A 27,841-nucleotide genomic window follows, 5' to 3' on the forward strand; every position below is an offset into this window, starting at 1 on the left:
AATATGATAAAAATAACATTTATTGAAAAGTCCTAAAATTGGTATTCACTATATATACATACAAAGTGACAGTGCGCAAACATGCGACTACAGACGCATTAGATAAAAAAGTGACAAAAAAGAAATCTAGATGGATAATATTACAGCTGGATGATGAGGGAAAAGTAGACATTCCTCAGATGCCCCAATTGATGGGTTTTTGCATCTTCTCCAGTTTTTGTCGTGATCTCGTGTTGTCTTTTCTTAAGTGTGTCTGTGTCGCAAAAATTTCCCAATTTCCCTTTGGTAATAATAAAGTATTCTGTATGCCCCCTTTCCCCTCTGAATTATAATGTACATATCATAAGTTGTGACTTCTTTACTTTTCCTGTACCGCTCCTATTTAAACCCAGGCTGAGCTCGGGTTCACACAGGAGCGGTGGGGGATGATGCTGCATGTGATTCATATAGGAATCACATGCAATTCTTTGCAGTGCAATTTGAGCCCCTTTGGTTTTGTATGGGCTCAAATCACGCACCGCACAATATCCGTAATTGGTATCGGCCAACACTTGAGCAAAAGTATTGGTACTCGTACCGGCTCTTAGAAAACTGGTATCGGTCCATCGCTACCTTTAGTCATAACACTTACATACAATCTATTAGGTATTGCCCCATTTATTAGTCTGAGGGTTAATTGCAAATTCCCCCCTTGTCAGAGGTTACATTTCCCCTTTACAGAAGTTGAATTGCTTTCCCTCCGTTAGCTCCTAAATTGCTCCCCGATGATAGATGTTTCTAATCAACTTGATCAACTATGGACAAGAGCTTGACTTGCCCTCTGTCATTCTTTGTAAATGTCCCCCTTCATTTAGAGAGTGAATTTTGCTCATAGTGACGTTTTTCTTTCTTTTCTTTTTTTGTTCATCTTGTAGGGATCTTGCAGCCAGAAACTGCCTCGTTGGGGAAAACCACTTGGTGAAGGTAGCTGATTTCGGTCTTAGCCGCCTGATGACAGGCGACACGTATACTGCCCATGCAGGGGCTAAATTCCCCATTAAGTGGACAGCCCCCGAAAGCCTAGCTTATAACAAGTTCTCCATCAAGTCGGATGTTTGGGGTAAGTAAAGGTGCCGAATTTATGTATTTATATAGTTTGTATTTTATAAACAAGGACAAGTCTAACTTTAGAGACGTGGTGCCTTGTCATGCATTGTCCAGCATTTTCCAGCACAGGAAATGAATTGGCAGTTGAAAACTTTTTTTCATGTAGAGTTAATTTTTACCAGCTGATTAGATTGAGTCTTAGTGCTTCTCAATATAATATTCACAAATTGTGTATCACAATGTTCAAAATAAATACAATCAAATATAGATCCTTCAATCCATAAATAATTAGGTGGTAAATTCTACTAAATAAAATTAATCTTACTTAAAATAAAAATACATATACAGTATAAAGTGACAAAAAATTGTATATAAACTTCTTAATAAGTGACCATCTAATAAAATTATTTTTGTGCTCTTAATTAAGTGGTTTCAATATAAAGTGCTGAAGTGTCCTTTAGATAAATATATAAATATGTCGTGATCAGCAAAATCTTCTTATCCAAATTTCACATGCAGGTGCTCTTTTGTGCGGTGCCCACTAGGTGTCCTAAGCGCTCACCTCAATACTCTTTAAAACAAGCCTTAAGTTGTATGCCTCAGCGTACTACTCCTTCCTCCTTATTGGCATATAGGTACCATAATGAATTATCGATTTTTTCTCCCTTATATATGCAGCAATACACCAGGGGATATTTGCGGTCCTTTGTATCTCCAAAAAATCAAAGCAGGCCAAAAATAGTGAAGTACGTCCCGTATATTTTATTAAATAAATAAGAGTAACACTCACATTGTATTCCGTCTTGTTCAAAGCATAACAAACAATTCTTTGCTGATACGTCACTTCCGGTTTGGTTTTTCCTACGCGTTACGCTGCGTGCCCACGCAGCTTCTTCCAGGGATCTTTCACATATTTATATGATTTAATTTATGTTACATTAAGCACTTTAAAGCGCGGTACTCCCCCCAATTATAAATATCTGAATTGTGTAGGTTACCAATTACAGTACCTGCAGCATTAAAGGTGAAAATTTAGACAACAACTAGAGAGATAGCGCGAGAATTTCACCAACCCCCCTTATATGATTAGATTGAGGTATGAAGGAGTAAGGGCTCTTTTAGACTTGTAGTCCGTCAAACGGACTTCGTTTTTCTCAGCGGGGGATCGATCCGCCGATCCTCCGCTGAGCAGCAGGAGGACAGCTGTGTCTCCGCGCTGTGTACCGAGACACAGCTGTCAGTTCCCCATGCATCTCTATGGGGGAAATCAGATGGGAACGGACCGTCGGTCCGTTCTCATCCGATCCCATCCGATCGACCGATGGAAAATAGGGTTTCCATCCGTCCAGATTTGATGGACCGGCTATGTGGACATGTCTCCGCTGACATCCGATGCCCCATAGGAATGCATGGGGAGACCGTTCAGATCCGCCAAAAAAACAAACAGGTGGATCTGAACGGTCCGCCTGTGTGAAAGGGGCCTTAGGATCCTTTCACACGAGCGCTCCGATCAGATCCACCTGTCAGTTTTTTAGGCAGATCTGATCGAATGCCCCATGCATCCATATGGGGCAACGGATGTCAGCGGAGACATGTCCACTGACACCCGCTGCCATCTGCATCCGATCCTGTCCGTGAAATCCGGACAGATAGAAACCCATCGGATCGGATGAGAGTGGACAGGTGGTCCGCTCTCATCCGATTCCCCGATAGAAATGCATGGGGTTCTGACACCTTCCTCTCCGCACACAGAGCGGAGACGGAGCTGTCACCTTCCTGCTCAGTGGGGGATCTGTGTTTACGATCCCCTGCTGAGCAGCACGGATCCGCCAACGGAGACGGACCGTGTGAAAGAAGCCTAAGTGTCGGTTCACACTGAAGCGGCACGACTTCGGGGGCGACCTGTGAAGTCGCGTGCACAGTGACTTCGGCACGACTTGCACGGACTTCATAAAATGAATGTCTATGCAAGTCGTCGCTCCAGATTGCCTCGAAGTAGTACAGGACCCTTTTTCTAAGTCGGAGCGACTTGTATTGCTCCTATTAGAACGGTTCCTGTAGCAGTCAATGGACTGCGACGGTGCGTGACTTGTCAGGCTGACCAAGTCGCCTGACAAGTCGTACTAGTGTGAATGGAGACTAAAAGTCTCATTATGTTACATTTTTAATTTTGCCCTTTTTTTTCTGTTTAAGTTGTTTAACCACTTCTGGACCGGCAAGATTTGCCCCCTTTAATGACCTGGCCATTTTTTGCGATTCGGCACTGCGTTATTTTAACTGACAACTGCGTGGTCGTGTGACACTGTACCCGAATAAAATTGACATTTTTTTCCACCACAAACAGAGCTTTCTTTTGGTGGTATTTGATCACCTCTGCGATTTTTTAGATTTTGCACTATAAACAAAAAAAGAGCGACAATTTTGAAAAAAAAAAAAAAAAAAAACAGTATTTTTAACTTTCTACTATATAACATTCCCAATAAAAAATAAATTTAAAAATCAAATTTTTTCATCATTTTTGGCCAATTTGTATTTTGCCACATATTTTTGGTAAAAAAAAAAAATCCCAGTAAGCGTATTTTGATTGGTTTGTACAAAAGTTATCGTGTCTACAAACTAGGGGAAAGATTTGTGTCCTTTTTATTTATTTTTTACTAGTAAAATGCGATTTTTAGCGGGACTGCGACATTGCGGTGGACAGATCAGACCTCTAACTGACATCGATACAAAACGTAACCCCTTGATCACCCACTAGGTTAACCTTTTCCCTGCCAGTGTCATTATTACAGTGACAGTGCATATTTTTAGCACTGATTACTGTAGTACTGTCACTGGTCCCCCCAAAAGTGTTAAAAATGTCAGTTAGGGGTCCGATCTGTCCGCCGCAATGTTGCAGTCCTGCTAAAAATCGCAGATCACCGCCATTACCAGTAGAAAAAAACAATAAAAATGACATAAATCTTTCCCGTAGTTTGTAGACGCGATAATGTTTTTGCAAACCAATAAAATATGCTTATTGCAATTTTTTTTTTTTAAACCAAAAATATGTAGCAGAAAAAGTGGCCTAAAATGTTAAAAAATTTTGATTTTTGAATTTTTTTTTGGGGGGGGAATGTTATATAGCAGAATGTGAAAAATATTGTTTTTCTTTCAGAATTGTCGCTTTTTTTTGTTTATAGCGCTAAAAATAAAAATTGCAGAGGTGATCAAATACCACCAAAAGAAAGCTCTATTTGTGGGGAAAAAAGGACGTCAATTTTATTTACGAACAGCATCGCACGACCGCGCAATTGTTCCTTAAAGTAACGCAGTGCCGAATCTCAAAAAATGGTCTGGTCATTAAGGGGATAAATTCTTCTGGTCCAGAAGTGGTTAAGGGTCAGCACAGCATTACAAATCTTCAGCCCCTGATATTTACAGAGAGTTGTAACAATCACTGATTTTTACAAACTGTCAGTAAAATTTACTGACAGCCGGTAACCCTGCCCCCGCAGCAGATCCCAATGAGTGCGATTGGAATGCAGTGCAGCTCTCCTGCACTGCATTCTAGTGTGAACGGGCCCTAAAATTTTGGCTTTCCCATCACTTTTTTTTCCAAGTAACAATGGTCAGCAGGATAAATAAAGAGGGTGAATCTGTATAGCGGAGACACATGCGGCGATACCAACCTTCCCCGCTATTCACAATTTAGAAATATTTTGGCTTTTGATAGAATTTCTTTCCAGCCACAGGTAATCACAAACATCGCCAAATTATCACTGTGCGACTTGTGATCTGCCTGCATTCCCGTTAGTGCCCTGGAGCAATGGAACAAGGCCAGAGCCCATCGCTGTCCTATTAGGAAGTGCCAGTTAAGCACAATAGCAGTTGGGATCTTCGCAGCTGTCTCTGTATGTATAATCTTTTAATCCGCTGCAATAAAAGTGACGTTTTCTTTGATGCAGGGCATGTAGAAGCCTTTCATGGCAGTTTCTGTTGTCTCTTAAATGAGAGAATCCAGACATCTGCAGCATTTTTTTTTTTCGAATGTGTGTTAGGATTTGTTAATGCTAGGTCCCTCCCCCTTGTTTGACAACCATCTCTGTTCTGCTGTCAATCACTATGTAATTAAATGCATTTCTGCGCTCGCCGAATCGTTCTTTTACAGATGTGCTTTGTTTCATTTTCTCTTATGTACTATATGTGCGTTCTCTTTTCTGTTTCACAGCCTTTGGTGTGTTATTATGGGAAATTGCGACATATGGCATGTCCCCTTACCCTGGCATTGATCTGTCACAAGTGTATGAACTGCTGGAGAAGGATTATCGCATGGAACGTCCAGAGGGATGCCCTGAGAAAGTTTATGAACTCATGAGAGCATGTATGTATTGCTGCACATTAGCAGTTAACTATTGTGGGTTGGTTATGCACTGAACTAGCTGTACACTAGTTAAGGCTAAAGCTTACGTGGACAGTTATAATCTCTTGCTACTGAGCCTGACTGAGAACGGGGGTGTCCAAACTTTATAAAAAGGCCAGTTTACTGTCCTTCATACTTTGGGGGGCTGAACTGTGCCCAGAGGGAGTAACCCATATGGAAGAAAAATATATTTCCAATATATTTAGGGAAACATTTTTTTAAAATATATTGAATATGGCCAAAATTGTAGTATTTCAAATATATGTCAAATATATTTGGGAAAAATAAATTAAGAATGTTTGTTTTTTTTTTAAGTATTTTTAAATATATTTTTCTTCCACGTGGGAAACAATGCCCAATTTTTTTTATTTTTTTAAATCAAGTAGAATTTTATTGAGATGTCACTTTCAGTTAACCACTTGCCGACCGCCGCACGACTATCTACGTGGGCGGTCAGCCCCTCACAGGCAAAGTGATGTAGGGCTACGTCACTAGCTTGTGAGGGTCTAGGGAGCGAGCGCGCGCCGCCGGAGGCGCGCTCCCGCGTGGTCACGGACCCCCCCGCGCGTGTGACCGGCGGACCCGATCGCCGCCGGCCACTCTGCGATCGGCGGGGGAGAGGGAGAAAGTCAGGCAGCTTGTGTAAACAAGCTGCCTGTCATTCTCCTCTCTGTATGAGAGATGATCACATGGATCTACTATGTAGATCCGTTGATCACTCTGCATACAGTTGAAGCCACAGCCAATCACAGTTAGAATCACGCCCCTAGGGACACACACAGCCCCTCCCTCTCAAATAAAGTTAACACCTTCACTACCAGTGTATTTTTACAGTAACAGTGCATATATATAGCACTGATTACTGTAGAAATGTCACTGGTAACCCCAAAAGTGTCAAAAATGTCAGTCAAGGGTCCGATCTGTCCGCCGCAATGTCGCAGTACCGCAAAAAAAATCGCAGATCGCCGCCATTACGCGTTAAAAAAAAAAACAACAAAAATGACAAAAATCTTTCCCTTTGTTAGTAAACGCAATAACTTTTGCGCAAACCAATCAAAATACGCTTTTTGCGATTTTTTTTTTTACCAAACATAGGTAGCATAAAACAAATTGGCCGAAAATATTAAAAAATTTTGATTTTTACATTTTTTTGGGGGGGAATTTCATATAAAAAAAAGGGAAAAATATTGCTATTTTTGCAAAATTGACGCTCTTTCTTTGTTTATAGCGCGTGATCAAAAAATCGCACAGGTGATCAAATACCGCCAAAAGAAAGCTCTGTTTGTGGGAAAAAAAGGACGCCAAATTCGTTTCGGTACAGCGTCGCACGACTGCGCAATTGTCCGTTAAAGTCACGCAGTGCCGAATCGCAAAATACCCTCTGGTCGTTTAGCAGCCAAATCCTCCGGGGCTTAAGTGGTTAAAAAGAATTGACAAAATCTCATCAATATAGAGAACACCACTGAACACATGTTATGCAGACAAAGAAACTAGCATAGAAAAGAGTATATAACAATAGGTATGAACCCCCTAGAGGTGGGACTTTTTAGGGCATAGAATGAAAAGGTATATAGAAAATATAAGAAATTATTTCTTAAATCGATACAATAACAGCACATACAATAGATAAAAATATCATGCGAGTTTGAACAGATGAATATTGTAATTGATACATCAGTAACCCAAGATCTGTAGTGTGACAGACCAACACGTTTCGTGATATTTGACGTAGAGATCGACTGATATCAGCAAAGCTGATATTTCGGGGGCTGATATGCACTTTCCCCGATATATCGGAATCGGCCCCGGAGGTTACCGATATTGCCGATATTTCGGGAAAGTGCTGTACCAGAGCCTGCAGCTAGAGGTATCACCCCGGTACAGGCATCCATAGCAGACGGTCGGCTGTCTTGTAATGACAACCGATGCGGCTGTGAAGCCGCTCAGTTGTCATTACAAGGAGCGGGAGGGGACGTCCCTCCTCACCCGCCGCCTTCCGCGGCTCGCCTGGGTCTCCAGTCCCACCGGTAGTCCCGGGCAACAAGCCTGCACAGCTCTCCATGTAAAAACCCGGAAGTGATGTCATGACGTCACTTCCGGGTACTCGGCGCAAGATTAAAAAAAATGACAGCATTCAAAACAGCCAAACTTGGCTGTTTTGAATGCTTTTAAGTGCAGAGGGGGGGTTGGGGTCTTTTAGACCTCCAGATCCCTCCACAAGAGTACCTGTCAAGTGCTAAAAATAAAAAAAAATAAATGTACAAAAATATTGGCCAATATCAATATTCAGTGGCCAAAATATCGGTATCGGCAACAAAAAATATCATGCGAGTTTGAACAGATGAATATTGGAATTGATACATCAGTAACCCAAGATCTATAGTGTGACAGACCAACGCGTTTCGAGATATGTGATGTAGAGATCGACTGATTATCAGGAAAGCCGATATTTCGGGCGCTGATATGCACTTTCCCCGATATAGCAGAATCGGCCCTGAAGTTTACCGATATTGCCGATATTTTTTGAAAGTTTTTGTACCGGCATACATAGCCGGCGGTCAGCTGTCTTGTAATGACAACCGATGCAGCTGAGAAGCCGCTCGGCTGTCATTACAAGGAGCGGGAGGGGACATCCCCTCCCGCCACCTTCCTTTCCTCAGCTCGCCTGGGTCTCCTGTCCCACCGGGAGACCCGGGCAACCAGCCTGCATGGCTGCCGAAGACCGATCAAAGCTGCATTCAGCTCTCATCGGGTCTCCATGTAAAAACCCGGAAGTGATGTCATGACAAAACTTTCGGGTACTCTGCGCCAAATTCAAACAAATTCCAGCATTCAAAACAGCCAAACTTGGCGTTTTGAATGCTTTTAAGTGCAGAGGAGGGGTTTGGGGTCTTTTAGACCCTCAGATCCCTCCACAAGAGTACCAAAAAAAAAAAAAAGCATGGGCACCAAACTAAGTGTAGCATATGTGGTTATTTAATGTGGATAAAAAGACTTGTACTCACAAGAGGTAAAACATCATGGACATTAAGCACTGAGGTGCACAGTCATAGATGGAGCGAGGTGTCAGGGTGGCCTCCGCAGCTAATAACTCATAAGGTTATTGTCGTGGATCCCAACGCTTCCTGGAGCCGTGGAACGTCCAGGGAGCCCATGATGACGTCACTTCTCAGATGTGATGTTGTAACGTAGGCGAGGCGTTTGCAGAGCATGTGCTCCTTCAGGCCTTGAAGAAGGAGCGCATGCTCTGTAAAAGCCTCGCCTACATTACCACATTACACACCTGGGAAGTGGTCATCATCGGCTCCCCGCTCCGTTTATGTCTGTGGACCTCATTGCTCAATGTCTGTGATGTTTTAACTCTTGTGAGCACAAGTCTTTTTTCCACATTAAATATCCACATATGCTACAATTAGTTTGGCACTATTCCTTAGACTTCTCTTCTTCTCTCTCTGCAAGTTTATTGCGAGGAGGCGGATACATATAGAAAACCTGACTTTGGGAAAATGAATTAAATTAGTCAATATGGATTTTCCGCTCTATTGTATGACATATGCAGGCCAAACTAAGCAGGCCAATATCTTCTATGCAGGATGAGGAAACCTTACAAGCGGACCTGAACAAAATAACGGGGTGGGCAACTACATGGCAGATGAGGTTTAATGTTGAAAAATGTAAAGTAATGCACTTGGGGGCCAGAAACACAAAAGCAAGCTACTCACTAGGGGGGGAACTTCTGGGTGAGTCTAGCATGGAAAGGGACTTGGGGGTACTGGTGGACAACAGGCTTGGCAGTGGCATGCAATGCCAAGCCGCTGCAAGCAAAGCCAACAGAATACTGGGATGTATAAAAAAGGGGATTCACTCCAGAAATAAAGAGATTATTCTCCCGCTCTACAAGACTCTGGTCCGGCCACATCTGGAGAATTCCGTCCAGTTCTGGGCACCGGTCCTCAGGAAGGATGTGCTGGAACTGGAAAGAGTCCAGAGAAGGGCAACAAAAATAATTAGGGGAATGGAGGACATCAGCTATGAGGAAAGGCTACAAGCACTGAACTTATTCTCTCTGGAGAAGAGTAGATTGAGGGGGGATATGATATCAATGTACAAATACTGTACTGGTGACCCTAGCATAAGGAACAAACTATTCAGAGAAAGGGAATACAATAAGACACGTGGCCACTCACTAAAACTAGAGGAAAAACAGTTTAACCTTAAAATACGTAAGGGGTTCTTTACTGTCAGAGCGGTAAGGATGTGGAATCCTCTTCCACAAGCAGTGGTATCAGCAGGGAGCTTCGATAGTTTCAAAAAACTATGAGATGGGCACCTTAAAGACCGCAACATACAGGGGTATACAATGTACAACATACAGGGGTATACAATGTACAACATACAGGGGTATACAATGTACAACATACAGGGGTATACAATGTACAACATACAGGGGTATACAATGTACAACATACAGGGGTATACAATGTACAACATACAGGGGTATACAATGTACAACATACAGGGGTATACAATGTGCAACATACAGGGGTATACAATGTGCAACATACAGGGGTATACAATGTACAGCATACAGGGGTATACAATGTACAACATACAGGGGTATACAATGTACCGTTCACAGCAAACACACACACACATCATAGGTTGAACTGGATGGACTGATGTCTTTTTTCGACCTCACAAACTATGTAACTATATATGAGGCCCAGGAATGTCCCCAAAATTTTTTAGTAAGGTTTGGTTCCATTGGATTGACTCTTCTGACATGTTAGAGGGGGAAGTGAATAATTGAATGGCTATGGGAAGGGACAAGGAGGGTGAATAATCCTGGATGGATTGGGTGGATGGTTGTAGGATAAGTTTTGCACACCGTACAGGACTTGTTATAGTTGATCTATTTTTCTGTGAAAAAAACATTTTCTTTGTTTTTGTTTTTTCTTTGTTCAAATATTCTACTTTGACTTGTTTGAGTATGTTGAGGCTACTATTAACCCGTTCAGGGGAAAGAAAAAAAGAAGGAAAAGCATTTACCGGGCTCTGAGGTGCGTTGGTGGTCCAAATTGATCATTGGAGATGCAAATTTGGTTGATCTTGGCACGTATATTATGTGAATTTTTGCTTTCTCTTAGAAGTGTATTTTGTATTCTCATGGATAAACGTATGTACTGGCTTTGATAATGTATGTAACCTTTGTTGTCTGGTACAGTAAAACTTGTTTAAAAAAAAAAAAAAATTCTTCTTAAGGGCTGGATAAAGGCAAGCAAATGGCCACAGTTTGGAGACCACTGGGCTAGAACCACACAGAAGCGTAATTGCTCAACACTGTTACTAAAATCACTAGTGGTTACTCTCGATTGCTAAACAAATGGCTCCCTATGCCATTTTTTTAAAAAGTAGCATGTACTGTACATTGTATCATCTTGCAGCAATTAACCGGTTGCCGACCGCCGCAAGTACATATACTGCGGCGGTCAGCCCCGGCCAGGCAAAGTGACGTACCGGTACGTCACTAGCCTGTCACTTGCTTGTGAGCCAATAGCGGGCGAGCGCGCACCCGCCCGGCTCGTTCCCTGGGAAGTCCGTGCGCGTGACTGGCGGACCCGATGTCCGCCGGTCACTCGCGATCGTCCACCGTGGAGGGAGAAAGGCAGGCGGCTGATGTAAACAAGCCACCTGTCATTCTCCCCTGTGTAGGAATGGTGATCATATGGTTCTACTATGTAGGACCGTTGATCACTGTTCCTACACCAGTAGCCATGTCCAATCACAGTAAGAAGCACACCCCTAGGGACACACTTAACCCCTCCTTCCCCAATAAAGTTAACCCCTTCCCTGCCAGTGTCATTTTGCAGTAACAGTGCATATGTATAGCACTGATTACTGCAGTAATGTCACTGGTAGCCCCAAAAGTGTCAAAAATGTCAGTCAAGGGTCCGAACTGTCCGCTGCAATGTCGCAGTACCGCAAAAAAATCGCAGATCGCTGCCATTACGCGTTAAAAAAAAAACACACCAAAAATGACAGAAATCTTTCCCTTAGTTAGTAAACGCAATAACTTTTGCGCAAACCAATCAAAATAACCAAACATATGTAGCAGAAAACAAATTGGCCAAAAATGTTAAAAAATTTTGATTTTTACATTTTTTGGGGGGGAATTTCATATAAAAAAAATGTGAAAAATATTGTTATTTTTGCAAAATTGATGCTCTTTTTTTGTTTATAGCGCATGATCAAAAAATCGCACAGGTGATCAAATACCACCAAAAGAAAGCTCTGTTTGTGGGAAAAAAAAGGACATCAAATTTGTTTAGGTACAGCGTTGCACGACCGCGCAATTGTCCGTTAAAGTCACGCAGTGCCGAATCGCAAAAAAGGCCCTGGTCAGGAAGGGGGTAAAATCTCCCGGGGCTTAAGTGGTTAAAGCAGTATTAAGCCCAAAAGCAGTTGTTATATTGCAGCTTACCTATTCTTAGATGTGGTGGCTGTATTCGTTTTCTTTTTTGGCCTTTCTTTTCCTTAATTTCACCTGTTGATCAGCCAGTCTGTGGTTTTCAAATATACTGCTCAAACAAAATTAAGGGAACACTTTTTAATCGGAGTGTCGCATCAAGCCAATTAAACTCCTGGGATACTGATCTGGTCAGTTAAATAGCAGAGGGGGTTATTAATCAGTTTCAGCTGCTTTGGTGTTTAACAGGTGCACTAGATAGGCAACAATGAGATAACCTTTAAGCGCCCATTCACACTGGCACGACACGACTTTGTGGGGCGACCTCGGCGCGACTTGCACGGACTTCATATAATTGAAGTCAATGCAAGTCGCCTCCAGGTCTCCCTAAAGTAGTACATGACCCTTTTTCTAAGTCGGAGCGACTTGTGTCGCTCCTATTAGAACGGGTCATGCACTATTCAATGGCGAGCGAGCGACCGCGACTTGTCAGGCGACCAAGTCGCCTGACAAGTCGCGCTAGTGTGAATGGACCCTTAAACAGGAATGGCTTCACAGGTGGGAGTCACTGACATTTTTTTCCCTACTCATCTTTTCTGACTGTTTTTCACTAGTTTTGCATTTGGCTAGGGTCAGTGTCACTACTGGTAGCATGAGGCCATACCTGGACCCTATAGAAGTTGCACAGGCAGTCCAACTCATCCAGAATTGTACAATTTAAAAAGTAGGCAACCGCACACAGATTTGAAAGTAGAAAATGATAAAATCCATTTATTGAAAGTCCATAAAATCCATAGTGACAAACCAGAGACAGGAGACAATACAGTTGACGCGTTTCACTAAATTATATTCACTTAGTCATAACCGATTACTTCTACTTTCAAATCGGTGTGCGGTTGCCTACTTCTTAAATTGTACAGCTGTCGGAATTGCGGATCTAACCAGCACCCTTCTGATTGTCAGAAAGTTCCTACAGCGGAGCGGTCTTTTTCCTTTCTTTTATGTTTGGCTTTGGCTCCTCCAGAGTTGCACATCAATACATACCATTGGCAGAAGGTTTGCTGTGTCTCCCAGCACAGTCTCAAAGGCACGGAGGAGATTCCAGGAGACAAGGAGTTAGTGTAGGAGAGCTATACAGGGCCATAGAAGATCCTTAACCCATCAGCAGGACCGGTATCTGCTCCTTTGTGCAAGAATGAACAGGATGAGCACTGCCAGAGCCCTACAAAATGACCTCCAGCAGGACACTGGTGTGAATGTCTCTGACCAAACAATCAGAAACAGACTTCATGAGGGTGGTCTGAGGGCCAAAGTCCTCTAATGTGCCCTGTGCTCACTGCCCGGGAAGCATGGAGCTTGATTGGCATTTGCCATTAAACAACAGAATTGGCAGGTCCGCCACTGGTTCCCTGTGCTTTTCACAGATAAGAGCAGGTTCAACCTGAGCACATGACAGATGTGAAAGGGTCTGGAGAAGCCATGGATAAAGTTATGCTGCCTGTAACATCATTTAGCATGACTGGTTTGGTGGTGGTCAGTGATGGTCTGGGGAGGAATATCCATGGAGGGAAGCACAGACCTCTACAGGCTAGACAATGGCACCTTGACTGCCATTAGATATTGAGGTGAAATCCTTGGACCCATTGTCAGTTTCTATGCTGGTGCAGTGGATCCTGGGTTCCTCCTGGTGCATGACAATGCCCAGCCTCATGTGGTGAGAGTATGCAGCCAGTTCCTGGAGGATGAAGGAATTGATACCATTGAATGGCCCCCCACGCTCGTCTGACCTAAATCCAATTGAACACCTCTGGGACATTGTGTTTCGGTCCATCCGATGCCACCAGATTAACCTCAGTCTGTTTAGGAGCTCAGTGATGCCCTGGTCCAGATCTGGGAGGAAATACCCCAGGACACCATTAGGAGCATGCACCATCGTTATCAGGCATGCACACAAGCACGTGGGGGCCAAACAGTTGAGGACCATTTTGAATTGCTGCAATGAAATTTCAGCAAAATGGACTAGCCTGCTGCATCATTTTTTCACTTTGATTTTCGGGGGGGGCCTTTGAATTCAACCCTCTGTAGGGTGATAATTTTCAATTCCATCAAATGATGTGGGATCCTTTTGCTTCTAACACATCACCCAGTCTATATCAGTATAGATATCCAGCATGATATTTTTCCCCATTGAGATCTGATGTGTTTTCAAAATGTTCCTTTAATTTTTTTGAGCAGTGTATAAAAAAGGTATTTTGCAGATGTAGCAGTTACAGAGTTGAGACAAATCATTTATTAATGACAGGGTGCTTACAACGATCAGGTTTTATTTATGTAAAAGCTTCACATAAATGGACAGTAAGCTTTTGGCAAGCTTCAAACAGCTTTGTTGAAACCATTAGGCTCGGTTCGCACTGAGGTGGCTTCAAAGTCTCCTGACTCTTTAGCCGCCCCGTACAGTGCGACTTCAGCGCCGGCTTGGAAACAACTTCTTTAATAGAAGCCAATGCAAGCAACCCCAAAGTCGCCCCCAAGTAGTGCAGAAACCTTTTTCTAATTAGAACGGTTCTATTGCACTGAATGGAGAACGACTTGACAAGTCACCCCAATGTGAACCGAGCCTTAAAGAAAACTCCACTTCCAGCGGAGGAATTTGTAAAGATCTCACTTTAAGCACGCAACTAGTAGGCTTTCAGCAGGCTTTCTACAAGCTTCATGTAGCACTGAAGCCTGCTAGCAGGTGGCAGTCAACACTCCTATTAGGATCTGTGTTTACCCTCCCTAAACCAGGACTGAAGGGTGCTTGAAAGGTTTTAACTAAGCTGCTCGAGGCATGCAACAGCTTACTGTACACTTACTTCTACAAGCTGAAGCCCATGTGAAGTCCAAATTCTTGTGTTTGCTCTAGCCAACCTAGATAACATCAAGCAAGTGGTTAAATTTCTTGTTAAAAAATTAATATCGTCTCTGTAGCTTATCCATAACTCCTATAGTAGATCATGGGAATTGCTGTACATACAATGTATGTATATATAATACATATAAATATACATACAGTGTGTGTATGTGTATATACACTATATTACCAAAAGTATTGGGAAGCCTGCCTTTACATGCACATGAACTCTAATGGCATCCCAGTCTTAGTCCGTAGGCGTTGAGTTGACCTACCCTTTGAAGCTATAACAGCTTCAACTCTTCTGGGAAGGCTGTCCACAAGGTTTAGGAGTGTGTCTATGGGAATATTTGACCATTCTTCGAGAATCGCATTTTTGAGGCCAGGCACTGATGTTGGACAGGAAGGCCTGGCTCTCCCAGTCTCCGTTCTAATTCATCCCAAATGTGTTCTATCGGGTTGAGGTCAGGACTCTGTGTAGGCCAGTCAAGTTCCTCTACCCTAAACTCACTCATCCATTTATGGACCTTGCTTTGTGCACTGGTCCAAATCAAATCATTTGGTGGAGGGGGGGATTAGGAGGTGGGGGTGTTTTCCAGGGGTTGGGCTTGACCCCTTCGTTCCAGTAAAGGGACCTTAATGTCGTCAGCATGCCAAGACATTTCGGACAATTTTATACTCCCAACTTTTTGGGAACAGTTTGGGGATGGTCCCTTCCTGCTCCAAGATGACTGTGCACCATTGCACAAAGCATGGTCCATAAAGACATGGATGAGTAAGTTTGGGGGGGGGGGTACTTGACTTGCTTGCACAGAATCTGAACCTCAACTCAATAGAACACCTTTGGGATGCCATTAAAGTTCATGTGCGTGTAAAGGCAGGCCTCCCATTATTTTTGATATAGTGTGTGTGTGTGTATATATATATATATGTATGCATGTATATGTAATTCTTTTTTTATTTTGTTTTTATTTTTGGGGGGGGATTTGAGGCTAACTATTGGAAATAAGTAAATGCAATGCTGAACCTACCCTCTTCAGCCATTTAGATGCATCTGGTACATCCAGTGCTTGGAGGTTAAAACAAGCTTGTTTCATTTTGTTTAGCTGGTTTTTATGTAACAGTGATGCTGTCCGAGAAGGTGAGCTGTAGAAAATCAGAAAAGAAAAAAAAAAAAAAAATGTTATCCTTTTTTTTTTTTTCTTTTTACATATTTATTAAAATTAACTTTGGTCAAAATAGAAAATAAAACACAATCTTTTTTGTCTACAGATTGCATAGAAAAATACAGAATTTGATTTGTGCAAGATAATATTGTGAGAAGAAAGCCTCATATGTTCCCTGAAACTATATAGCCAAGTAAACCAGCCCTTAGTGAAAATGCTAATTTAGCCATGGAAATGAAGCAGATGTTACATTTTATCTTTATTTCTTACCTTTTTAAAGAGCTGTTATCAAACGTCCATCCAGTTAAATTTTCCATTTGCTTTCATTATGTCACATGCCGTTTTCCCAGCATTAAATATGTGAAATAAAACATTGGAGGATCTCTTTAGATGTGTGTGCTTTAAATAGTTTTTGTACTGTTTTGACAGATGCATGGGATTGACAGCTAGCTTCTGTGGGTTACATTTTTTTACTGTAGCTTTAATTGCACTTTATTTTGGTTTTTGCGCGCCTGCTTTGTTACACTGTACGGAAAGCATGTGCGGTGTATTGAAAAAAAAATCGCTATTTTGTGCTACTATTGGAGAAAATACTCCCAAATTAATTGGACATTTTGTTTGCATTAAAAAATAATCAAAAAAAAAAAATGCAACGATTTTTAGGTTGTGTGGACAGCACAACAGTGCATGCTTTTCCCATGTGAGGACACAGAATCTTTGAGCAGTATCCATTGCAACTCAACAAAACAGATTCTCACCTACAAGTTAGAAGAGAATTGAAAAACTTGCATTGTTTACAGAACCAGAACTTAGTAACTATACAGCATAGCATCTAGGTAGGGACTTGGGATTTTGTAGACGGTCCTGAGATGTTCTGTAATTACTAGAGTAGATCTGGAATGACGTTGGGAAAAGAATAACACTATCCAGTGATATTAAGGATACCCTGTATTTTTTGGTATTTGTTGTCTCAGGTTGGCAGTGGAACCCTCTGGACAGACCATCCTTTGCTGAAATTCATCAAGCCTTCGAAACCATGTTTCAGGAGTCTAGTATTTCAGATGGTAAGTGATAATGTTAATGATTTTTTTATGCTTTTATAGATTGCTTTGGATAGAGCACATTTTGATGCCTTATTTTGCCGTTTTGTATGCATTTACATGTGAATGTGATATCTTGTACTTTTATTATATACTGTGTGTGTGTGTGTATATATATATATATATATAATAGGGATCGACCGGTTATCGGCAAAGCCGATATATCGGGGGCCGATATACACTTTCCCCGATATATCGGAATTGGCCCATGAGGTTAACGATATTGCCGATATTTTGCAAAGTGCTTGCACCGGGGTGATGCCTACAGCTAGAGGCATCACCCTGGTACCGGCGTCCATAGCCGACCGTTGGCTGTCTTGTCGGCTGAGAAGCTGCTCGGCTTTCATTACAAGGAGCGGGAGGGGACATCCCCCCCCCCACCGCTCTCACCGCCTTCCGCAGCTCGTCCAGGTCTCCCATCCCACAGGGAGACCCGGACCAGTTTCCCCAGGCACTCAAATAAAGTAGTGAAGTCTTTTATAAACATACTGTAGATTGCATGGAACGGAGGGAGCAGGGGAGGAGCTGGAGTGCAGAAGGCTGGAGGGGCAGAATTCAGTTCAGCTGGTGAGGCGGAGCTGGATTGCAGACGGCTAGAGACTGAGGCGGAGTTCCGATCAGAGCCGAGTGCCTGGTTTTGGCACAACACCGGGCAACCAGACCTCACGGCCACTGTCCTTGGCAGGACACCGCCGAAGACCCGATCAAAGCTGCATTCGGCTCTGATTGGGTCTACATGTAAAAACCCAGAAGTGATGTCATGACATCACTTCCGGGTACTCGGCGCCAGATTAAAAAAAATGTCAGCATTCAAAACAGCCAAACTTGGCTGTTTTTAATGTTTTTAAGTGCAGAGGAGGGGTTTGGGGTCTTTTAGATCCCCAGATCGCTCCGCAACAGTACCTGTGCGAAAAAAAAAAACATTTTTAAATGTACGAAAATATCGGCCGATACCGATATTCAATGGCCAAAATATTGGTATCGGCAACGAAAATCCGATATCGGTCGATCAAATGGTGGTTTATGGCAGATTTTCGAAGCAAGCACACTAATGGTACAGGTGTATGCTGGCTTCATATGAGAGCCAGAGTTAGAGCTCAGCCGCACCCATCGAGTAGCTCAGTGTGTGAAGGGAGCCATGAGAGGTGCTGGTGTGCACCATGGTGTCCAGGACAGAACAGGCCAAGGCCCGAGACTGAGAGGGAGTCCATGAGGGAACAGAGCAGCTAGGAAGCTGTAAGGAAGACTTTGCATTGGGACATAGCACTGGGACATGTTTCAAGGTCAGGAGCACCAAAAAGGTACTAATGTTCAGGAGGGACCAGGAACAGGTACTTGAATCAGTAAATCTGCCAAAAGAGAGCCAGGGGGCTGAATGTTTTGTTTGATCTATAGTGATGTGAGAACGCCCTGCATGGGAAGACATACCTCCTATGAATTTTGACTTTCTTAAATAATGCTGCCACCGCCACTCATTCTAAGGGAAACCGGCTTCTTGCTGCCAACGCGTGAAGCGTGTTGCACATTCTAATTGGCTTGGCGGCGGGAGAAGGCGGAGGGGGGCCAAACTTCCGAGGGATGGCGCCACAGCGTTGCCTCCCGGAAGTGGTGAAGGGTATCTTTTAAAAACAGGTACACATTCTCCCCCTTTGACCCTAAAGGGGGCCAAATGTGGCACCAGGGTGGGTGGGGGGAGCAGATGAGCGGAAAATTCTGCTTTTGGGTGGAACTCCACTTTAATTTCACAAGTGCACTCCACTTTACACAAGTGGAACTCAACTTTAATTTTACAAGTGCACTTATAAAGTTGTAAAGTTGAACTCAAGACAAACCACTAACTACACACATGAGTTGCTGTACATAATAGATGCATATGCAAGGGATCTGTTTTCCCTGCCAAAGGATTTGTGATCCTGCTCATTCAGTTCTCACACAGCAAGAGGAGTGACCCTAATTTTGCTGTTACAATTAAAGAAGAACTCTAGTAATCTATTTTTAAAAATGACATTGGACCAGCTTGGTTATCTGTAATTATCAATGTCACATCCGGAGGGCTACAGGGGAGTCTCAAAATCTTGTCTGTCTGTGCCACATACAGTATGCGCCTTCCTTTTCCTAGCATGCAGGAGCGACTTCTCCTCTGGTACAGTGAGAGCATGCAGTCTCTTACTCAGCACCTCTTCCATTCAGAGAATATGTTGAAATTTCAGTGATTACCAAGCTTTCGCTGATTGGACAAAGATAGGTTGTGATATTATCAGCCTCTTTTCTCTGCGTCATCTCACCGGAGATTGCCTTGTATTCATTGAAGGAATGCTGCATATTTCCTAAATGGAGGAGGCAGAGGTGGGGGACTTGAGTCACATGACTTGACTTAAGTCAGACTTAAGTCACCAGTTTGAGGACTTGAGACTTGCTTGACCAAAATGAATAAAAGACTCGACTTGACTTTGACTTGGTATTCATGACTTGAGACTTGACTTTGACTTGAGACATATGACTCGAAATGACTTTACTTTTTTAAGTTACAGTAAACCCCCCTCCATTGCGGTGGTTACGTTCCGGACCCAGCCGCAAAAAGTGAAATTCCGCGAAATAGAAAAACCCTATTAAAATACATTGTAGGCATGTTTATTTTACTGTCACTGTACGTGTAGAAGCATTTTAAGGTCTTTAAACACACGTTTAAAACAATAGAAACTCATTTAAACACATAAAAGATACTAAGAGCTATGGAAAACACAAAAATATTTCATTTTTAATGATTTATATAGTAAAATAACATTAAAAAAAAAACGCAAATTACTGGGACCGCAAAAACTGAACCGCGATGGAGCGGGGGATTACTGTATTAAATATTTGCATTTTCTCAAGATGTGTTAAAGCAAAATTAATGTGCCTGTTATGTTTCTGACACCACAGTCACTTAAAACACCTCAGTGTATTCTGAATTTTAGGACACTGGCTGTTTAACAATGGAAATACTTAACATGTTTTTAGTGACTGTGTGTTGAAACATGACTGGACGAAGGATTTTGGGCTGTTGGGCATTCAAAGTGATTCTTTAATACGCCAAGAAAAAAGCATTAAGCAGTTTTGTTAATGTTGAAAATAAAACAAAACCTTTCTTAAACACTGACTTTTAACTGATTTAAAGGTGAAAATTGGGGTAGATCAGTATTTTGACTTGATTTGCGACTTGACTTGCTTGACTTCTAGCAGGGACTCGACTTGACTTGCTTGCTTTTTGCCACAGTAACTTGGGACTTGCTTGAGACTTGAAGGTTAAGACTTGAGACTTTCTTGTGACTTGCACATGTGTGACTTACTCCCATGTCTGTGTTGAGCGAGCGGGGGTTTTTCACTGTACCAGAGGGGATGTTGGTACAGCACCGACAGAAGAGTCCTGAATAGGGTACAGACTAGTATGTTGTTTTTGAAACTCCCCTGCAGCCCACTGGCTGTAAGATATTCAGAATTATAGGTAATCAAGCTTGCCTAGTGTACATTTTAAACATAGATTATTCCTAGATTTCAGCTCCTAAGCCTATTACACACAATGAGATTATCGGACGAATGTGCATCCGTTTTTTTATTTTTTTTTTTTGCATGCTGGTCTCCATATTGAAAATGAAGAGGTTACTAAAGTACGAAAATTCTCACATGACAGAATTCAAATTCAGAAGTAATGTATTGTATTATATTTTCGAAAGAAAACTGCTGATTAAAACGAAAATTGAATAATCTGGTATTGTACGAGAAAGATTTTGGTGTTTGTCAGTTCGGAAGATTTCGGGACGAAAGCTGTGTACTAACGAACAGATTATCATACAATCGCTTCTAAAGCTGTCATTTTTGTATCATTTTCTGATTGTGTTTACGGCCTTAAGGAATAGAGTGGTTTCAGGCTACGGATAGTGAAGGCAGGAGCAGCAAGGTTGATAAGGTTATCTCTCCACTCTCTTCTCTTTCTCCTTGTGAGCACGTTTTTGCATGCAGGATTTACTGTCCTTCCCGGATGTCAAGCCAAATTCAGATACTTACACTGCTTTTATTTTAAATTATATATTTGCATGATTTATCAACACATACAGAGCCGCATTATTGTGTGTATTTTTTGTCTGCTAGGAGTTCATCTTGAATGTCTCTTTTAAGCTTGTTTCTTGAAAGCTTGTGATAATGGCCAGAAAATAAAGTAATGTTATAGAAATACTTAATATCACATTGGTAACTCTTTTTTTTTTGCCAGTATGTAGACGGGAGCTCTAACATCTCAATCTTATTTTTTTTGCTGCAGAGGTGGAGAAAGAGCTAGGTAAGAAAGGTCTTAAAGTCACCATCAGCAACCTTCTACCACCACCCGAGCTTCCAACAAAGACCAGGACAAGCCGAAGAGTGCCTGAGAGCAAGGATGATAACATAGATACCTCACATGCCCGGGGAGCCGGGGAACAAGGTCACTACATTATGAAGAGCTATTCTGCTGAACTCTTTGATCTTTAGATATGAGGTGAAAAAGTTCATTGTATGTGAAGACCACTAAGGTTTTCTGGCTTACCTCCTAAAATCTAGTTTTCTTTTAACAATTCCCAACGTGTTCACTGCATTCCAGAGGTTCAAATAAATTTTAAGCTTGTATGGCCATTTGTCGTAAACCGCTATGATACTATAGTAACCTTCTAATTTTGATCAAAGCATGGCATTTTGCTTGGTTAGAGTCCATTTCTATAATGCACTTTTCCACTGAGTGGTACGGTACAGTTCGGTTCAGTACGGTACGGTACGGAACGGTACACATTGCGTTTCCACTGCCAATAGTACCCTTTCATAATAGGCGTGGTGTAGCAGGAAAGCTGTGATAGACAATTCTCTGTCAACCAATCAAAGTTCTGCAGAGTGTAGCTCCACCCTGTTGGTACGGTACTAATGTGCTTGGTACCCCAACGAAAGGGTACCAAAAAGTGGTACGGTTCGGAATTAGGGTACCATTCATAATGGAAACGGCATAAATAGCGTACCGTACCGAACCGTACCAGAAAGCTCAGTGTAAACGAGCCATAAGAGCTAAGTTCATGAACGTTGTCCCGGTAGTCATAGGTTTTGTCAAAGTGGTTTTAAAGAATACTTAAATTCTTTTACCAATAATGTGCCTCCATACATTTTCAAACGGCAAAGTGATGGACCCTTATTTCAGCATTTCCATTTATAATTGGCACTGCAGAAATCATCCTTTGGAGGCCAATTTCTCTGTTAATGTTTGTGAAGTGGGTCACCATTGGCTTGGTTCATAGACATAGTGTTCAAAGCTTATTATTATTATTATTATAGAGCACCAACAGGTTACGCAGCACTTTATCCAAGCTAATCCGAAGAGCTCTGTACCATGTGATTGCTGTGATAACCAATAGAGATAGACTCTGGCGTGTTTAAGTTCCCACGTGCCCGATCCCGCCAGGAACCAGTGTGAGCAGTGTCCAGAGGGTCCATCCAGAACTTGCCAGGAACCAGTGTGAGCAGTGTGCAGAGGGTCCATCCAGAACCTGCCAGGAACCTGACACTACACACCGCTAATAACAGGCACTTAGACATTTCCTGATCCACAGCTCCACAGATCGGGAAATGTCTCACTGTCTTTAAATAGCGGTGTACTGTGTCTGCTTCCTGGTGGGTTAGGGCATGTGGTAACCTGAACAGGCCCGAGCCCATCTCTAATGACCAATTGCATTGATCACAAATGTAAATGCTGAGGAGAGAGTCTTCCCCTTGAAAATGGAGAAAGGGAAGGAAAGATGAACTAATGTATGACATGACATTAGTCATTTATTCATTATCAATCATTGGATCCCATGAGTTGGAGCTTATTTGTAATCCTTTTATCTTTGGTGCCTGCTTTCCATAAATAGACATTTTTATTTGATATATTTTATAACAGAAAGCATGGGAAACATTTTTTTTTCCTTTTTATAAGAAAAATACCAAAAATCAGAAGTTATTAAATACCACCAAAAATAAAAGCCTTGTCTGTCCCAAATTATATAACATTCATTTGGATAGCATTGCATGATGGAAGAGTTGTAAAGCTATCACAGTGCTGAAATATGACCTGGTACTGGTATTACAAATGAGTACTGAAGTGGTTAATTTAGCTTTTTGGTGATCTCATTCACTGGATCCTAGGAATTTGAGCTTATTTGTAATCTTTTCATCTCTGGTGCCTGCTTTCCATAAAGAGGGGTCATTTCAGGGGTTTTTGTACTGTCCTGACATTTTTATTTTATAACGGGTTTTTTTTTTTCAAATTTTTTTGGTCTTTTTTTTCTTTTTATTAGAAAAATACCAAAAATCAGCAGTTTTTAAATACCACCAAAAATAAAAGCCTTGTCTGTCCAAAATTATATAACATTCATTTGGATAGCATTGCATGATGGAAGAGTTGTAAAGCTATCACAGTGCTGAAATATGACCTGGTACTGAAGGAGTGTTACAGATGAGTACTGAAGTGGGTAATTTAGCTTTTTGGTGATCTCATTCACTGGATCCCAGGAGTTTGAGCTTATTTGTAATCGTTTCATCTCTGGTGCATGCTTTCCATAGAGAGGGGTAATTTCAGGGGTTTTTGTACTGTCCTGACATTTTTATTTTATAACAGGTTTTTTTTTTTTTTTTTTCAATTTCGTTGGTCTTTTTTTCTTTTTATTAGAAAAATACCAAAAATTAGCAGTTTTTAAATACCACCAAAATAAAACATTATCTGTCTCAAATGATATAGCATTCATTTGGATAACATTGCATGATGGAGTAGTTGTAAAGCTATCAGTGTTGAAATATGACCTAGTACTGAAGGAGTATTACAGATGAGCACTAAAGTGGTTAATTTAGCTTTTAGGTGATCTCATTAATCCCTTGGCTCTACCTTGGACACCAAATGTCCCATTAAAGTATATAAATCTCATTTTCAGGATTGGAGGGTGAGAGTATACTCTACCTTCAGTTGTATAAAACATCTTCTTGTGAAGTTTATGCTCATTGGGTTTTGTTCTTTTTGAAAGGTATTTTGAAAGGTAATATTCCGCTACGGATCACAGCAACTTGAGCCTTCACAATGCATTTTTTTTTTTCGTTATGTAGAGTTTTAAATGCTTCTTAAGAAAATATTTCAATGAGACCACAGTGGAAAACCACTGCAAAAATGAATCAAACTTTTGGACCTCTCCGCATACATTGTTCTTTTTTAGATGTTGCTTGCTGAACTTGAGACAAACCGTCTTAAAAGTTAGTCATCCAGGTCATAATTTAGCTAGTAGAAGTTATACTTGTTCTCCAATCTTGAGGATGTTTGGCTGTTAATTTTTCATTTTGAGCCTAAAAAGATGTTGAACATGAACTCTGCACAAAGCAGAGCTCAAGAAGCTGTTGGGGTAAGCAGCAAAACATCTTCAACATTGCAGAGCAAGTCCAATTAAATGTGACTAACTTGTACTACCTGCAGCTAAATGCACACATTAAATATATATGAGCGTTCTTTTACCTTCTGTCTATCCATGCCTGAGATTTACAGCCCTACCAGACAGCAGAGCTCGGTTGGTGACCTGCTTTTTCTCTACTGTGAACTAGGTCCCCTCTCTGCCCCCAGCCGGTGATTAGACAGTGAAGTAGAAGATTAAATCATCGCTCTTGCTCATTCTACCCTCCTATCCTTTCAGTGTTTTCCTTGTTAGCACATGTGCACTGTAGCATACCCAATTGGTTCCTAGTTCTACCCCTTCCCTCCCAGTCTGAGTTCTGCTCTATAGGTGATTGCAAAAGGCTAATTCAAAATTTTATTCAGATTTTTTTATTTTTTTTTATTCAGATTTTATTTTTTTAAATTTAATAACAAAAAGAAAAACATTCAGACCAAGGTCAAGTTTACCACACTAAACAATATCCGCATCAGTACATTCAATACATAAATATCTAATTTTCTAAAAATGAAAAAAAAATAAAGAATGTAGGAATTCAAAATTTCTCCAGAGTAAATCGTTTTTTAAAAAAAATTATCTGTGACTACTAAAATCATACCCAACCTTTATCATTTATTAAAACTAGAATTAGAACGTGATGCATCTAGTTTGTCCATTTCCCAAATCCAATCACCAAGGGTAGGAGGGTTGAGTGAAACTCATATTCTTACACTTGTTGCTTTTAAAAATACACTTAATAATGATAATGCATATTCATTTACACTTATTGGTGTATTTATATCTGCCTGGAGATCCACTTTCAAATTTACACTTTATTACCAAAAGTATTGGGACGCCTGCCTTTACATGCATGTGAACTCTAATGGCATCCCAGTCTTAGTCCTTAGGGTTCAATATTGAGTTGACCTTTACAGCTATAACAGCTTCAACTCTTCTGAGAAGGCTGTCCACAAGATTTAGAAGTGTGTCTATGGGAATGTTTGACCATTCTTCCTGAAGCGCATTTGTGAGGTCAGGCACTGATCTTGGAGAGAAGGCCTGGCTCGTAGTCTGCACTCTAAGTAATCCCAAAGGTGTTCTATCAGGTTGAGGTCGGGATTCTGTGCAGGCCAGTCAAGTTCCTCCACCCCAAACTCGCTCATCCATGTCTTTATGGACCATGCTTTGTGCACTGGTGTGCAGTCATGTTGGAACAGGAAGGGGCCATCCCCAAACTGTTCCCACAAAGTTGGGAGCATGAAATTGTCCAAAATGTCAAAAGGTATTCTATTGGGTTGAGGTCAGGATTCTGTGCAGGCAAGTCAAGTTCCTCCACCCCAAACTCGCTCATCCATGTCTTTATGGACCTTGCTTTGTGCACTGGTGCGCAGTCCTGTTGGAACAGGAAAGGGCCATCCCCAAACTGTTCCCATAAAGTTGGGAGTATGAAATTGTCCAAAATGTCGAAAGGTGTTCTATTGGGTTGAGGCCAGGATTCTGTGCAGGCAAGTCAAGTTCCTCCACCCCAAACTCGCTCATCTATGTCTTTATGGACCATTATTGGGCACTGGTGCGCAGTCATGTTGGAACAGGAAGGGGCCATCCCCAAACTGTTCCCGCAAAGTTGGGAGCATGAAATTGTCCAAAATGTCTTGGTATGCTGACGCCTTAAGAGTTCCCTTCACTGGAACTAGGGGGCCAAAGCCCAAACCCTGAAAAACAACCCCACACCAAAATCTACCCTCCACCAAAGCGCAACATCCATTGAGCCATGGATGAGTGTGCTTGGGTTGGAGGAACTTGACTGTGTGGGCTGGGGTGGGGGGCTATGGTGTGGTCCATCTGCCCCCCCCCCCCGACCCATGGAGCACCAGCTGCCACTGACGGGTGAAGGAAAACACAGGCACAAGCACTTTATAAGCAACAAGATTTATTTAGCACCTTTGTCACTATTGTGGTGGAATTTTCTTGCACTAGAAGAATTTTTGCACTTTATGAATCAATGGACTTTATTTAATATTTATATGCAATTATTTATTTTTCTATTTAGCACCTAGCACTTATAGTTTCAGCTCCTCAAATAATTTTCTTTTTCCATGTTTTTTGGATTAGCCCAAAAAATGTATGGCAGCCGCATTTACATATCTTATATATTTTTATTATATGTAAGAATCTAGATTTCCCATCACTTTACTGGGAGGCGCCATTTTTTGTTTTTGTGTGTATTATACTTTGACTACTGCTGGTCTTGGTATAATATATATATATAATGGCCAAATGCTTGTAGCAGTTAAAGAGTTCACCTGTTAACTCAGATTTCCCCTTTCTGATCATTTCTGGAAATGGTTTGTATACTCAAGTCAGTAAAACTTTTTTTTATATAATTGACAATATTTCTGACCAGGTTTTGTTAAGCTTGTTACTGCTTATTCAAGACTCCTATTCTATCCAACTTCTCCAGCAAGTGTTCAAGTATGATGAATCACTTAAAATATCACACGGAAACACGTGTAAACTTTCCCTGTTCATAGGAAAGCCAGTTAAAGTACCTATCCCTTATACATGTCTTGAAAGAATGGTGTCCTCTTCATTCTTCATAGAAAGTGGAGGGCTCCTATGACTGTCGTCCTTAACAAACGTATGAAATGTCGCATGAGTCAGTTGACATTTTATACCTGCATTGAAGTTTAGGATATTGCTACTTTTTATGTTGCTGAGCAATATTTCTGTATAATTACTTTTTTTTTTTTGGAAAAAAAACATGGTTTGACTTTTTTTTTTTTTTTTTTTTTTTCAATGTGTAGCAAATCTTAGGATTCTGTTTAGAAAGGAATTACTGTAAAATCCACACAGCGAATGTCTGCTGGATGTTTTTATTCCTTTTTTTTTCAGGATCCAGCTTCCCTTTATAGAGGATTTGCTTCATGTGTGATGTAGCAGCTGTGGGCAAATCCTGCTACATTTTAAAACATAGGCAAAATTTGTTTTAAGGGTTGTAATCTCTATGATGTTGAATACAAATTGGGGAATCTTTTTTTTTTAATTGATTTGGTAAGGGCAGATCCTTTTTATAGTTGAAATCAATTATGTTGTAGGCTGATGGCCAAATCATGTTTGAATTTATAGGTGATGGGCAAATCTTGTAATTGGAATGCTTTTATCATGTTGCTTGCTAATAGGAAAATCCTCCTTGAAAATGATTAGTACATAGTGTCAATCTCCTTGAAAATGACAGCGGAATGCTCTAGAATACAGCAAAAATTGGGGGACATAATCATTTGATCCCCTG

At 41.4% G+C, this 27,841-nt stretch overlaps 1 protein-coding gene across 4 annotated transcripts in view; it reads left to right on the forward strand.

Annotated features, from left to right (window-relative positions):
* Positions 1 to 27,841, forward strand: part of ABL1 (ABL proto-oncogene 1, non-receptor tyrosine kinase) — a 370,450-nt gene that overhangs the window by 338,551 nt on the left and 4,058 nt on the right. For all 4 annotated transcript variants that reach the window (XM_082263046.1, XM_082263045.1, XM_082263047.1 and 1 more), the window contains 4 exons: positions 915 to 1,099; positions 5,294 to 5,446; positions 16,985 to 17,074; positions 21,408 to 21,566. In XM_082263046.1, coding sequence (XP_082119172.1) covers positions 915 to 1,099; positions 5,294 to 5,446; positions 16,985 to 17,074; positions 21,408 to 21,566 — 587 coding nt within the window. The remainder of the gene's footprint in view (positions 1 to 914; positions 1,100 to 5,293; positions 5,447 to 16,984; positions 17,075 to 21,407; positions 21,567 to 27,841) is intronic.

Source organism: Pelophylax lessonae (genome assembly GCF_965119305.1).
Source record: "Pelophylax lessonae genome assembly, chromosome: 7".
In the NCBI taxonomy this organism is placed as follows: domain Eukaryota; kingdom Metazoa; phylum Chordata; class Amphibia; order Anura; family Ranidae; genus Pelophylax; species Pelophylax lessonae.